At 34.8% G+C, this 15,671-nt stretch overlaps 1 protein-coding gene across 1 annotated transcript; it reads left to right on the top strand.

Moving 5' to 3' along the window:
* The first annotated feature begins 8,007 nt into the window (after nt 1-8,007).
* IGIP (IgA inducing protein) lies at nt 8,008-12,959 on the top strand. Its single transcript, XM_079144015.1, has one exon. It carries the CDS (start codon nt 12,634-12,636, stop codon nt 12,793-12,795), a length of 162 nt encoding a protein of 53 aa, XP_079000141.1. The 5' UTR covers nt 8,008-12,633; the 3' UTR covers nt 12,796-12,959.
* Nucleotides 12,960-15,671: the final 2,712 nt, after the last annotated feature.

The raw sequence follows: 15,671 nt of genomic DNA, 5'->3' as shown, positions 1-15,671 counted from the left end.
CAAGGTAAACAATAAGTGCTCTCTTTTATACAATATGCATTGCATCTGGACCTTAAGCATAAAAATGGTCAGTGAAACTTCTGTGAACATCAAGAAATTATTAAAAAAGGCATTTAAATGAAATTTGCTAAGTTGTGATTTTTATGGTTGGAACCAAAGTTATTCAAATAGTAAAAGGAAAAAGAGAAAGAAAGAAAAAGGAAATCTCCCATATTTTTCTGCATCTGTTTGCTTTGAGTAGGCGTTTTGTTATTGTGTATATGAGATGTACTTGTATTGTTCATAATATATTTTTTTTATTATATGTAGAAAGATTTTAAAAACTTAACTAACGTGCAGCAATTTCCAGTGAACCTGTACTTGGACTTCAGGTAGTGAGTCTATTTGTGATCACTAGCACTGTCTCCTAAACTTGTAAGAGGTCTGAAGCTATCCTTTGATTTTCGCCAGTGCTATTAACTTATGTAGACCTGTTAAAAAGCAGAGCAACACAATTATAGTTATCCTACTGAGCCATGGATTTTGAGTTTTATTTTAAAAGTGAAAGCCAAGTTGGTGTGTGTAAAGGATTTCCATGTAGCTGTGGTGCTAGTTATTACTGGCTACATTATATGCTAAGTGTATTTGTGTTCCCCAAGTGTACAAGCCTTCTATCAAAAGTATGTTCTATAACTCATATATTCAAAGCGTAGGGTATGAAAATGCAAAGCTTAGGAGAGCACTTTACCAAGCTAGTGTCCTCCAAACTGAAATTGTTTGTAACGGTAGTCTTTCACAGGTTTTCATTTAAAGATGTTTGTGTGCTTTTAATTGACAACTAACTTCTTGCTGCTGTATAGTAAAATATTAATATATTTTTATCATTAAACTGCTGCATGACTATCATCTTTGAGTGAAAAGAAAATGTTATAAAAAAGATGCCTTAAACAGTACATTTTGATTTTTGATTTGGAATTGTGTAGAAAGTATTTTGGTAAAAAAAAAAACAAAAAAAAAAAAGGATCTCAGATCTTGTCTGACAGAGAGTTCTGGGGATGGAATTGTTGGCAAATCCAGCCATATAGATCTAACTGCTGTATGTAGAAGACACCACCTGTAGGAGCGGGAAGGTATCATTGCTTCTCACGTTGTAAAGCATTTGGCCTAGGAAGGCGAAACAGTTGTCTTTTTGAAGGATTTTTTTTCTGCTGGTTCTTTGGGTTTTGATTTGATATTTTTAAGCTCCCTGGTTGAGTGTGTTGTCTTTGTTTTTGAGATCTACTGTATGTGTTGAATAACAAGCTATTTTCATTGTACTGTGCATTTTCCCATTAAATTGTTTGCTTTTAATATTCATACAATGTTAAATATGAGGTGACCGTACAGTAGTTAGGAGTTTCTTTACTTACTAAATCACTGGAAATGATTAAATTGCTTTTCCCCTTCCCCCAAGGTGCATTTTTCTTACTTCCATATAGTAAAGATGAGCTTTTACAGTGCATAATGTGACATTTGGAATGCTTATCAACTGCATGTAAACATTAATAACCTGAACTTTTTTGTCTTAAGGTTTGTTGAGCTGTTCTGTTCACTGTACTTTAACTGTGATATGGAAAAGATTGCATTCTCTGTGCTGTTACTAATTAGGAAAGAGAATTGCTTTGATTTTGTCTCTTGTTTACTATAGCTTCTTAAAGTTAAGCCTTGTACTACAGGTTGTTGGAGTACTCTTAGATCAGTGTTTCATGGTAGCCAGCAATAAGTAGTGCAAGTCAACAAAAACACAGCATACTTAGGCAAAGTGTCCTTTCTTTGAGATGCGAGTTCTTTCATGAGGTTTTCTTTAGGATCAGTTACCTAAAGTGAAGCCTTTCTTACCTATAGACTTCAGATTCTGTTTGGAATCCTACCGGATCAAGAAGCACATGTATTGTGCAGTTGTCTTTACACTCTTAACAGTTAAACACAATCTTACCAGGATTTTGAAACCATTGTCTGATTTATGGTCAGTGGATTTAAAAAGAAATCCACATACAGATCTTTTAAGACTTAAGAAGTGATCATAGAAAAGACTGACTGTAAAGATGCTCTTTTTTTTTTTTTTTTTTTTTTTAAAGCATCTCACTGTACCCTCCCCAAACGCCCTCTCAACCTTCCCTTCTCCCCTCTCCTGTTTCACCTTCTCCTACCTTCCCTCTCCCAGGTGCTCAGTACTTTACCAAGGTTCTATTATCTCAGTGTTTTATGTTATGTTGGAATTTCTCCTTGTTTTTATTTTACTAGTTGGTAAACCCTGTTTGTGCTGAAAAAAAAAAAGGTATATTTGACCATATGTGTTATTCATAGAAGACAGTATGATCAAATGTGCCAAAAATAAGCAAACAAAGCTTAATTCCTGACAAGTATGCCTTATTTTTATTGATCTGCTTTGTCTTATAAAGAAGGTCCAAAAGCTTGGTTAAACTGTTATTTGCCTAAGTAAAATAAGAAAACTTGAAACGCATTGCAATATTGACGTTCTTTAAAATGAGAGACACTGTCAAGTAATTTAATCCAGAGATCAACCACCAGATTTGAAATGCTTGTGTGTGTGTGTGTGTGTGTGTGTGTGTGTGTGTGTGTGTTTGGCGTTGTTGTTGTTGTTGTTGTTTTAATCACCAAATCTTTTTTTTAAGCTACTTTTTATTTGTACCTCCTATTTATCATGCTGATGTTAGAAGCAGCAGTCATCCAGCCACAGAGGGAGCTAAAGTTAACTAACCAGAACTGTAGAAATCATTATACATTCCTTTGACAACAAAGGAAGTTCATAAGAAAAGCCATGTCGGCTTTTCCTCTACTAGATACAGATTGGATGTAGATGAATATTTGCCAAATGGAAAAAAAGACAATGCTAGTCAGGAAAGACAGACTGTTTTCCAGCTTCTCAAAAGCCATGGAAAGTAGAAACCAAAACAACAGGGAAATTAAAAAAAAAAACAAAAAACAAAAAAAAAAAAAAAAAAACAACAACAACAAAAAAAAAACTTGAAAGTCTCACTTTCTGGTTTTCCCACGCAGGGGTTGAAATTTGATTCAAAATGGAAAGTATATCAATATTTTTTTTAGGCCTTCACATTTAGAGATGGATAACTCTTCCAGTTTGATTTTTCAGGTATGGAGAAAGCTGCTAGTAATTTTAACCCCTGCCTAAAGAAGACAATTTCATTTGGGAGCAAATACTTATTGCCTTGAAAAATAGCACTGTAATAGCCTATGGTAATTAGTCTTAGAATAACCTTTATCCCTTTCAGACTATGCAAATTATTAAATAAGTGTAAGTGAGAATTCAATTAAAGATAGTTGATTATATTGCAATCAGATGGCATTCACGAACTTAACTGGAGCATATACAAATAAAGTCTATTAGTTTAAAGAGTTTTTTATGCTAACAGAAAAATATAATTTAGCTACCTATTCTAAAAATGGTGAATACTATTAATATTGTATAATAGGACTGGGAAGACTGCCTCCTTTTTTGAAGAGAGATTAAGGATTTTTATAATTGTTTTTCATCAAATTTTAATATTTTTGTCAAATTTTTAGGTATTTAATTTGTAAAACAGTTTGCTTTGTACTGGCATACAGAAAATAGGGTATTGATTTTAAACTTTTTGAAGCCAAGTGATCAAGTACATTTGTAATAAAAGTCAATGGATCTATATCAGTTGTACTCACTGTTTTCATTTCATATTATAAATGTAGGAATGCTGTACTTTTTCTGCAGGAAAACTGAACTAAACTTGGGTGGAAGGGAGGGGAAAAGTTAAATCCGTTGATGATAAGAATCTGGGTGGGTATGATGGCCCAAGCACTTTATATCATCTTTAAGTCAGTTAAGATTTAGTATGTTTTAAAAAGATGCTATGTCAACTTTTTTCTTCCTGGTTTCTTGTGGAACTTAATGTTTGGAGAGGTTATCTCATTCATTTTTGTTTCTCTGCTTAACATTTTGTGTTTTGGCACTGTTGAAACTTTCTAAAGTAACACATTTTTCTTTTATGACATTTTGGGTTATCTGCCAGCCATGGTGACCCCACCATGAGCATGATTATTTTTATCTCCCACACATGGTTCACTCTCTCTTCTTCAATATTCCCACTCATTTTTTCATGTTAAACACACACACACACACACACACACACACACACACACACTCACACATACTCACTCCCAGATAATTTTAGAATGGGATTTTCTGAAATTATTGCTCTGGTAACTTCCATAACTGTACATTTCATTTTTTTAAACGTGGATATTCTTGTAAGATTTCTTATAAAAAGTGAGATACTAACGCTAATGAATTTCTTTTTCAAAGTTTTGGTTATCAGAATGAAATCTTGCTTTCTATTTAAAAGGATGCTAAAACAAGAGCACTTAGATTTGAAACAGTTGGTGATAATTATGACATAATATTTATAGTTGATTACCCCTCAATTTGAATATCTTAATAGTTTGGTAATATATGTATGTGTATATGTACATGTACATAGACATTTATACATATATGTACTTTTTCACAAGCGTGGAATAAATAGAATTTTGTGGAGTTAAGCAAATCAGTTATTTGTGTAAAGTTAAATTTTATTTTTAAATTATACATTGTAATATTTGTTTTTCTTCATTATATGTCAACCAAATTTAGGCCATTCATAATGAAGTGTGCCATAAACTAAAATGATCACTGCTATTAAAAATGCAGTTTTTACCCAGCAGCATTAATTACTGTAGAGTCTTCTTAGCAGAGTTTGCAATGTATTTTTAAGAAAAGCTGATTTATGAAGTTATTTGATCCTAAAATAAATCCTAAGGCCTTGGCCATTCAACTGACTCGTTTGAACAGAAATTTCATGATTATGGGCTAAGTAAAGATAATCTATACTACCATTAGCCTGAGTCAGGTAGAATTTCAAGGTGCAAGAACAATCAGACGAATTGTGAAAAATATGATTGGTTTTAAGTCAACAGTTTGTCATCTTTTATCTGCCAGACTGATTACCAAATTTTGACGTTAATTGGCCTAGGCAATTTGTCTTTAGAAAAGTTGACTATGGCAAAAGTCACTTGTTAAAAACATTTCTCTTAAGAATTTCATAGCTACTCATTCATTTAATTATCCATATTACATTTGGTATTGTTTCTTTCCTTCCTTTCTCTTCCCTTTCCTTATCCTTTCTTCTTTCCTTCTTCCTGATGTTCTTTGCTTTTGTAGAAAATTGTCTTGTTGATGGTGGTGATCCTCTAAGTAAAATAAGAACCAGAAATATTTTGCTCATTTTTGGAATCAAAATACATACTTTGTTGTGATGATTATTAATAACTTGCTTACTAATTATTTTGTAGCATTTCATGGGAAAAAAAATTAAGCTAGAGAGTTTAATTTTCTTGATTTTGAGTCCACTTTAATAATCCAAGAAGTCTCCAAATTTAAGGACCAAGCCCTTGTATTCTAGATTGTGAAAAACATGGAAATACCCTTGTTAGCATGTATGTTGGTCTAAGATGTATTAATACAGAAGGCTTCTAGGAGGATTTAGGAAAAGATATCCTTGTTAGGTAGCAGTTAAAGTTACTGGAGAGATGATGTCTATTTACCTTGACTCGCTCAGTGATGACCATCGAGTAAAGATTTTTTAGGATCATATTGAAATTGGGTCAAACTCCCATTCAGCTGGAGTGGATTGGCAATTTCTAGCAGTTGTTGGTGGCTCTTAAGCTACCTCCTTACCTTATATATCTGATATCTTGTCTCTCCTATCCTCTTTTTTCTTTGTTTCTCTCTCCTTTTCTTCTTTATTCTTGCCATAGGCCTGCCAGTGGCACTCAAGCTTACCCACTTGAGAAAGAAGTAAAGAAATTGCTGATTCCTGTCTTAGAACATAACTAACTGGTGATCCCAGAAAGATTTCTATATTATGAGGTAATTGGGTAATTTTTTTTTTTCTGACTGCTGTTCTCTCTGTTGTTGGCAATTTGAAGAGTATCTAAATTAATGTTTGTTAAGAAATTTGCAAATTGAAGAGAGTAAGAAGTATGTGTATTTTAGGTAAGCTACTGGGAACTGAGGCTTACTGGTTTGGCAATTTGAGAGCAGGAAGGGGAAAGCTGTTTAATGTGTTTGTGAATGGGGGTGTGGGAGGTACATAAGGGAATGGTTTGGAGGCAGAGTGGGAGGAATTTTTATTGGAGGTAGGAAGCTAAGATGAAGTCTGAATGAGAATTGTTTGCTAAGAACAATGAAGTTGATCTTCACTACAGAAGTTTCAATAGCCAGAGACAATGGGTTCCTCATTTGCTAAGAGAAAACTTTTGGTCTGTAGCTTGTTATGATGCTGATGATACATTATGCAAATCTGTTTTCATGTGTAGGATGCTTGCTTTTCTGAGACAAATTTAAGTAGCACAGTTGTGGAGTGGCAGCTTTTCTGGTCAAGGCAAGTTGGTGCTAGTGACTTATTTTGAGAAAAAGAAGGTAAAGTTTCAAACTTTCAGTTATCATTTTAATATATCAGTAATATTTATCACTACAGATAAGTATATCATTATTTTCTTGGGCACTTGTCACAGTGTAGTTTACTTTTACCTTTCAAAATGATCCTTATGTCACATTATTTGATTTTTGCAGTCTAAAAAGATCCATTTCCAAAGGTTCTTCCTTTTAAAGAAACTTCAGCATCTGGTCCACATATATTTCTTAGAAGAATAAACCAGGTGATGGCACTAAATTATAATTTTCAGTATTTTTTAAATTTCTTTGACATTTGCAGTCCTGGCAACCATTTAACACTGTGGACCTTATGAGGTCTTCAGTAATACTACATTTCTGAAATTAGACAGCACACCTCCTAAATTCATGTTACTATTTGTTTTCCCACTTTCTCTCTTACATTAAAATTACAGAATTCCCAAGAGTTCAGTGGTGGCAGATGTTAATTATATAATTTAGTACATCTTTGAGGTTCTTAACGTTCTTTGTAGAGTGAGCTGACAGTGTTTTCTGTTCTGTAATCCCAGGGGTATTTAAAATTATTTAAAATAAAGAATTGCTATATTTGTTTTTAAAGTTACATAATTTAGATATATTTGGATTAACTCTTTGTTGGAAAATTTACTATGAATTTATTCCCAATGATTTTGACAAATTACTTTCAAGTTTTGTTATAATCAGATCTCCATACATTACTGATAAAAATCTCTTTTAAAGTAGCCCATAAAGAGGTTCTGATTTTGTATTTGAGGTAATTTCTTTTTTATAAATGTCAAGTTCATTAACAATAGAGGAATTATTTTTACATAGCTTATTTTGTAAAGTTGGCATTTAGTGTATAATCTTCACATTTTATTGTGTCAGATTTTAAATTATAATAGTTACCTACTATAACTTAAGTCAGTGCAGAGCCTTCTTAAATAGCCCCTCCCTTAGGAGTCATTTAAAAAGAAGTGAATTCCCAAACCTGTGTCAAGAAGCAGTGATTTAAATGATTCTGAGACAAGTCTTTGAAAGGCTTCCTTGAGTCTAATCAGTGGAGATAAATGATAGCCCATTTCCATGCTGCATACAGTTGTTAGGGTTTACAAAGTTGTCAGTATGTTAAAGTGGAAAAGCAGGAAAGACTATGTAAAGTTGCCTATAAAATTTCTAGTTTTAATTATTTGCACTACTTATCTTTGCACTTGATTTTTTGAGAGTTAAGACTAGTCACTTTCACTTTTGTTTCTAGTCTTTTCTAGTTTCTTGCAGAATTATGTTTTCAATATCCCACCCAAAGCAAAACTTATATGCAATTAAATATGCTTTATAAGGACAAGAAAATATTCCTTAGTGTTAGCTATGTAATACAAAAATTTGTTTTGATAAAATATTTAATATGGACCTTTATTTGCCAATAAAATCCTTGTGTGAGCTTTATTAAATTGTTAAACTAAACAAAGTGAAAGCTTAAGAGAAAAGATATATATATGTGTATATGTGTGTGTGTTGGCTCTCTAAGAGCCAACTTCCACCCTGAAATAGTTTGGTTTTAGAGTGTTGGTCTGTTTTCACTTAATCAATGAGTCTTACTGGTTACATGCTTATAAAGGTGAAGTAGGTTGCAAGTGGCAGTTCCCTATTTCATGTAGTTTCCCATAATATTCATATAGTTGCCTCATGGTTTATATAATAGAACTGGTATTGAAATAATTACATTAAATGTCTATTCTTTGGTATTCAGGATTGATTCACATTTTGAGGGGTAAGGGCAACAAGGGATGAGACTGTTTTAACCAGAGCCAGTCTTACAACCTCAAAGATGTGCTCTAGAAAAAACAAAAAAATGTACCTGTGAGCATAATTTTTGTCTCAGTGAGATTGTGCAACTCTGTTCAGAACTGCAAAAATAATAATAATAGGTTTATCAATAGAACAGAAAGAGGTGTTTTGGCTAAATTTGTTTTTTGTAAGTTATTGAATTGTTTCATTTTATGTTTCTTTTCCCATAGCTTTTTACACACCTTATACTTAAAAACCAACAAGTGGAGAGGCCCTCTTTTCAAATCTGGTTTATTTTTGGAATGCCTGAGTGTGTTTCTGGATGGGGGGGGGGGGTGGTTTAATTCTTGACATGCTCTTCTCAGCATATTTTGCTAAGTTGTTCTGAATCTGTTTGCAAATTCTGTTGAAAATTCAGTGATGTATTTAAAATGAGACTGTCCTCTCTGACATAGTGTGAATGTTTCTGACCAGATTCTATTTTGGAAGATGTGGTTTTGTTTTTAATTTGAGTAAAAAGTTTTTAACTTCATTGTCCAGATTTTAGGTTTATCTAGTGGAATTCTGCCAGGTAGTTGTCTAAACATGGACCAGTTTGGGGAAATGAAGGTTAATAATGTGGTTTTGACTTTAGATAATCCTGTAGTCAAAACTGCAAGTTAAAGACTCACATCATTATCATTAGAGTTGCCTGTTTCATGTTGTGGATGATGTTCAGCGTTGTATCTATGAATTTCCTTCAGGAAAGGAGAAAAATTTAGTCTCTAAACCTTTTCTTAGAGACTAAATTTACTACTTATGGAAAATGAAAAAAATTAGAAAATGGTTTTGGTTATTTTTTAATGGAGTTTAACCAGCTTAATTAATGCTTTTTCACAGTTTGAAGCTCTGATTTCCCAAAGGTGAATAAAGGGAAAGATCAGCATTTTCCTTTCCACTCCCCTCTCTTTTAGGCCATTTTTTGTTTTCTATCCCCATTCCCAATCCTGATATAAATGCATTACGGGTATCAATCTAAGTCCCTTGTAACCCTTTTTTGGGGGGTCACAGGTACCTTTAATAATTTGATGAAAGTTATGGGACCCTCTCCCCAGAAAAAAAAATGCACATACACAGGTAATTTTGCATTTAACCTCAGGGGGGCATCACATATCTTCTGAACCCAAGTTAAGGATCTCTGCTCTAAGTAAAACTCTAGAGAAGATTGTAATACAAATAATTGATAAAATTAGGAACTAACTATTGGCCTAAAACATTTCAGAGTGGAATTTATTATTATTAAATGGTGGCCCCTACTAGCAAAATGTGACATTGCAACCAGCTTGTTTAACTTCATAACATCCAGACAGAAGGAAAAAAGAAAGCAAAGTTCTGAGAGCTATTTATAAGGAGTCAGGCATCTCTAGACATGGGAGCCATTCTTGGTTCAAGACAGGGGTCAGGGTGCCTGACAATTCTAGCAGGGTAGAGTTGATAAACCACAATGCTCAGGATGCCAAGGGGTTAGCCATTATCTTAACCCCTTCTTCACCAAAATAATTTAGTTTTGTCTGTTGGGAAACAAGATGTCACTAGGGAAAAAAAGATTTGCCTTACAACTTTGCTGGAACACATCAGTTTGGTGACGAATGGGACACTAGTTATTATTTTTGAGAAGGTGCATAAAAACCAAAGTAAATTATTCTCTATGTAGAACATTATTACTAGTAACATTTGTTTGGGTGTATTAGCTTTGACAATTTTACCAGTAAATACTGATTTATTTAAAACTGGGAATCCAGTTTATAAATAGGATAGTTGATATATCCATTCCTTTCCCCCATGTAAAGAATAGTTTAAAGATTTATGCATACTTTTTACTTTTCTCTCTTGACGCCATGGGGGGGAGGATCTTTGAGTCAACAACTGACAAAATGTCTTCAAATTTTAAAATTTGAGAAGCAGCACTTTAAGTCTAACTACAACCATTTTAGTGCATGTATTAGTTTAATGATTTTTGGTGGCATGCCTTTGGGCTTATTCAAAAGTGTACAATAGGAAAGTATATTTCCTTTCTTAGAAAGGAGATGTTTTTCTACTTTGCAACATGTGATTACAAGAATCTTCCTCTGTGGGAAGATTAACCATGTATTGAACTACTGAAAAGTATATATTTTTAGATATACAGAAGGAATCTACATGGAGCTGCATTCAGACCTATATAGAAGTCATAGCATTCTGTATAGGACCAAAAAGGAAGTAACATTAAACACTTAAACAGACTTTGTTGGGTAGAAATACCTTTCGATCTTGCATTGACTTCCAAAAAGAAAATGCCACAGAAGTTTGCTGAAACTTTTGTTGTTTGAATTTTCTCTGTCAGTGTATTTAGCCCAAATACAACAGCTTTGGGTTAGCACATATATAAGAATCAAAAAACAAAACTAAATAGATCAGTCTGGTCTGCCAATCCAGCTTGACTGAAATAAGTAAACTAATCACTTGCAACATGAAAAACTGTCCAACTCCTCTAAGTTTTGACAAAATAACCTTGGCCAATGTGGGAAGACTCCCACTTTATTTCTGACCTGACAGTGAAGATTCATGTTTGACATGATTTCAACCCTGACAGTGTCTGTTTAAGGAGCCATGGTACAGTTTGCTAATTCAATCCCAGATACCTGTTGATTACCTGTGAGATCTAGAGTCCAAAGTAGCCAGCAGCCGTATCCCTGAGTGCTCTGTGCCCATCAGATATCTTAAAGTAAGCAGGGTTGGGACAGGTCACAGCTCGGATGATTGACCTCAGGTGCCGTAGACAGCCCCAGATTCAAGAATCGTATCTGCTTTCTTAGGAGTCGTCACTGAACTTATGTCCCACACTGTGTTACTTACTGTAGATGCTCTCTTTTAGAGAAGGCCCAGAGCACACATCCTAATTGCTGGTGGTACTCAGAGAGGGGGTGCTAACTCTGATGCCCTGGCCAAATTCCAGTTTAGGGATGTGGGTCTTCTTGTCATTCTAATTGGAAATGTGCATCACTTCCCATTTTCCTGTTGATCACAGTGCAAACTACACTAATCTGTTTCTTTGCCCCAGTCCCAAGTCTCTAAGATACTGGTGTGTATTATATGGGCCAAGTTCATGCCTTATCCTAATGGACAAGAATTGGGGAATGAGTAAGCTTGGGACTCTTATGATGCAGTGGGGATGAAATCAGTCCCCTTTTGGCATAAGTTAGGGAATGTGCACTGGCTGGAGGTTTCCAGCTATGAGGTGTAAGCTGAATCCAATTTTCCCTCTTTTCTTATAGCATGATGAGAAAATCTGTTGGGTTTTCAGCAGTCAGGGAAGGCCGGAGTTCTGCAGCTTTAATCTGGTAACTGAGGCTGGTTTGAGCAAGACTTTGGTTAATTACTGGGTTCTCAGATGCCACAGACTCCGTGAGAAGTCACCATTATTTTCAATGGTTGTGATAGAATTTTCCCCTAGTAGCCATTATTTTAAGATTATATTGCAGAGTTGCTTTATTTTGAGCTTTTCGTGTATACACAATCCCAAACTGGAAGAAATTTTAAAAAAAGGAATCCTGCTGTGAAAGGTATATATTACTCTAGATTTTTCTTACTGTAAATATTGTAAGATTGTAATACTGTTGATATTTTATTAACCAACAAATGTTAATCTATGTGAATTCAGATTTATTTTAAATGTGCTTCTTATTTACTGTGTGTGGTCCCTGTTGCTGACAGTATTAAGTTATATTCTGATGTAAGATTAACTTTATTAAAGAATGTAAACATAATGTTTCCTTATGGGAAAACAAATAAAGTATAAAGAAGACAATTCTTTTCATTGAAATATACTGTGTATTTACACTTGCTAGACCCAGCACCACTTATAAATTTAGTACACTGTTCAGAATTTTAGTTAACACAGCTGACATGATTGTACTCTGTTGGAAAGTCTAAGAGTAGGTATTGTTGGAATATAAGCAGTTTGTATTTGTCTGCTGTGAATCATAACCTTGAAATTTCTAATCGTTTGTAAATTTTTATAATAAAACATTTTAATGACAATTTAAAAATTTATCTTCTCTAAAGATTGGTCAAAACAAGATCCTTTCAGAAATAGAATTGTTCTTTAATATCTTTCCAAAATGACTTTGGTTAAATGGACCAGATGTATATTAGTTAAAATTTAGAACTAAGTTGTTGATATTCTTTGAGTTTACAAGTTAATCCTTATTGGAGATGTGCCAATATACAGTAGAATATCATTAATTTGCACTGTTTGGGGACCCCATTTAAGAATGCTGAATTTTGCCAACTAAAAAATAAGCAAATGCAATTTAAAAAGTAAATTTGAGCATTCTGTATTAAATATGTGCAGTTATTATCACACGAAGAAGCGCAGTGTGTCGGGCTGTAATATAACCATATTTGCTGTCATGTTCTCCCATCTCAGTGCTGGGAACTCACCATGTGGAAACCAAGCAAACGTGTTGTGCATCAGCCGGCTTGAGTTTGTTCAATATCAAAGCTGAAACTAGCGAGGTCTGCTGTACTGCTTATTGAAGTATTGTGATTCTTTTAGGCATTGATTCTTAAAAAATATATACTGTAACAGTATACTTTGTACAGATTTAAATTTTATTTGAAAAAATGAAATAAAGTAGGCAAAAAATAAAGATGTTTATTTTTCATGTGACTATATAAACAGATTAGTCTTTTGTTTCAGTGCTTTTTGGGGGCAAGGGGTCTGGTGGCTCTGATTATTTTTTGTTTGTTTTGTTTGATAGATGGAAACCATTTTTAGGACTCAGTAGCTGGTACACTATTACTTGCCTGTTACTTATGATCATTAATTGACTGCCAACATTAAATTGCTCTCTCACACTGTAAAAGTCTATTACTTTAAAACAAATTTATTTATATATAAGGATTTTAAGTGACTAACAGGCATATTGGGTCAGTTTTTTTCTGATGGTGTGACAATTGACCAATCTATCACATTAAAGAGAAGGCAAAACCTTTCCTATAGGTCAGGCTCCTTTCCTGTGGAAGGTATTTTGTTTTCTGTCATTTTAAATTTGAGGTGGGTTTGGGGTAGTGGAAATATTGTAAAAGAGCCCATATTGAAAAACAAAGAGAATGCTCTGCAGAATATGTTGTGTTTTAAAATAAGCCTGCTTTGGTCTGGGGATGTAGCTCCATGGTAAAGCCCTTGCCAGCATGCACAAGGCCCTGGGTTTGATCCCCATCACCACAAAAACAAAAAAGAGAAAGGGAAAGAAAAGATTCCTTTCACTGTATAGAATGCATGGAATGACAGGGAATTAAGTTAGCCATGAAAACATGGCACAGGGATGGTCCTTCAGAATAGTTTCATTGGGACCTTCTCCTAGAAGAATAGATTATCTGACCAAAGAAAACCACCCCAGTTTTGACCTCTAACTCAAAAACTAGCAAAGTCCTTGGGTATGTTTTTTCCTCAACTTTTGAAAGTGAAGCTTGAAGTTTTATTTGTGGCTTTCTTCATTTGGTTTATCATTTTTGATACTTTCACTTAACCTGCAGGCTGGATATTAGGAAGATTAAGAACAAGTAGATCTCCAAGGTTCTTGGCAAAAATCACATTAAGGAAAATCTTTCAACATTATTTAAATATATATATGACAATGATTGGTTATATTTTAAAAACTGATGCATGGCCATAGAATATCTCAAGTTTATAGTACTACAGTTCTAGGCTTCCCAGCTCATCATTATAAATTACTGTGTATTGTTTTCTTGCTAAAATGACCCTCCTTTATAGAGAACAGCAGGAATGAAGTGGCCTTCACAGCTGACAACCACTGACTTAAAATAACCTTTATCAAAACTTAAAGCTGAGGGTGCCACTGTGTGGAGAGGTGGGTGGGATGCCTAAGAAACCTAGTTTTCCTTAAGTTCTGCAGTACCTCTGATTTTAGGGGATACGCAGAAGTACTTCCTGAAAAAGAGACCAGATTCTCCTATCTCCTCAAAAGTGAGAGCAGATGAATCTCTGGGTCCTAGAGTAGGACTTAGAAGAATAGGAGCTTGTGGTGAAAACTCCAGCCACCATTTGCTCCCAGCGAAAAACACCCCTTCCTAACTGTCCTGTGACCTTATTCTTTCAAAGACTCGAAGTGGTACCATGATAAATATGCCCAGTTGTTCATTTGGATAACAAGAGATCTGGAAGCAAGGTCCTGCAACAGGACCGCAAGGGGAGCATCCCAGACTTCAGATAGATAGGAACTACAAGGCAAGGCTGGTAGGGCCACAGGTTCATTCAAGCCAGGGGCCCAGCATAACATGTTCAAGAACTTTTTGTCACTTTTCTTTAGCACTTTGATTTCTAAGGTGATATAATTGGCAATCTCTTTCCACCCTCACCTTTAAGGGATATAAGCTTTTATTTAACTATATGATATATAGTTTATTTTGACTATTTTTGCATGGTTTTTAGAAATCTCTTTGTTCCTAGTTGTAGTACCAATTGCTTTCTAAGCAGAGGATTTTTTGGCTTAGGGTGGTGGATTTTGGAAGTTTCTGTTCATTCAGGATTAGAGGAAAGAGATCTCTTTTTCAGTGTCAGCTGCCAGCTTTCCCAGGGTCATACCTCCATTGTCATTTTAGCACTTTCCTCCATACTTCTGGAACTTAAGTAGGAGGAGCCACATTTTTTCCTGAAAATGGGGATTCCTCCTTAATGTTGCAATCTCTAGTGTGTTTCCAATAATGTCAATCCAGTATTCCTACCAACATTGATTTTTATTCACTTCAGTTCAAATCAGGCAATTTGGCACTTAGATTGGCAGTGAGAAAATGTCACAAAATAAACTTAATAAACGTTAGTGTTTAAAAGAGTAGGATATCCCCACATTACAGCCAGCAGGTTGTCTAGTTGATTCTATCATCCTCCCCCAACCTGCCTGATTCACCTCAGACCTCTGTCAGTCTCCTGTAGAGACTAGCAGCACCTCCAGCCTACCTCCATCTCTGTCTCTGGCAGCAGCACTAAGGATGGGTCTATGTTGCCACCATCCTAAATTTTTCTAAGCCCACCACCTTTTTATTTTCAAACACAAGTGCTTAAAATATTCAAGACACCAAGCTAAGCATTTTAGCTAAGTTATTTCATTCATTCTTACTACCACCCTGTGAGGTAGGCACTATTATTACCTCCATTTGACAAATGGTGGTGTTATAGCACAGAAAGATTAACATGCTCAGGGGTCCACAGTCAGAATCCAAAGTCCAGTCGGACCCAGTAGTGTACATCTGTAATCCCAGGGACTCAGAAGTCTGAGGCAGGAGGTGTAGCCTCAGCAACTTAGCAACACCCTGACTCAAAATAAAAAATAAAAAAGACTAGGGATGTAGCTCAGGGGCA

This window comes from Sciurus vulgaris (genome assembly GCF_902686455.1).
Source record: "Sciurus vulgaris genome assembly, chromosome: 6".
Classification (NCBI taxonomy): Eukaryota; Metazoa; Chordata; class Mammalia; order Rodentia; family Sciuridae; genus Sciurus; species Sciurus vulgaris.
The sequence above is the reverse complement of the archived record's forward strand: the minus strand, read 5'-3'. Positions and strand labels throughout refer to the sequence as shown.

Excerpts from the sequence above, each read along its gene's own strand:
- IGIP (XM_079144015.1), top strand. The coding sequence starts at position 12,634 with ATGTGCAGTTATTATCACACGAAGAAGCGCAGTGTGTCGGGCTGTAAT.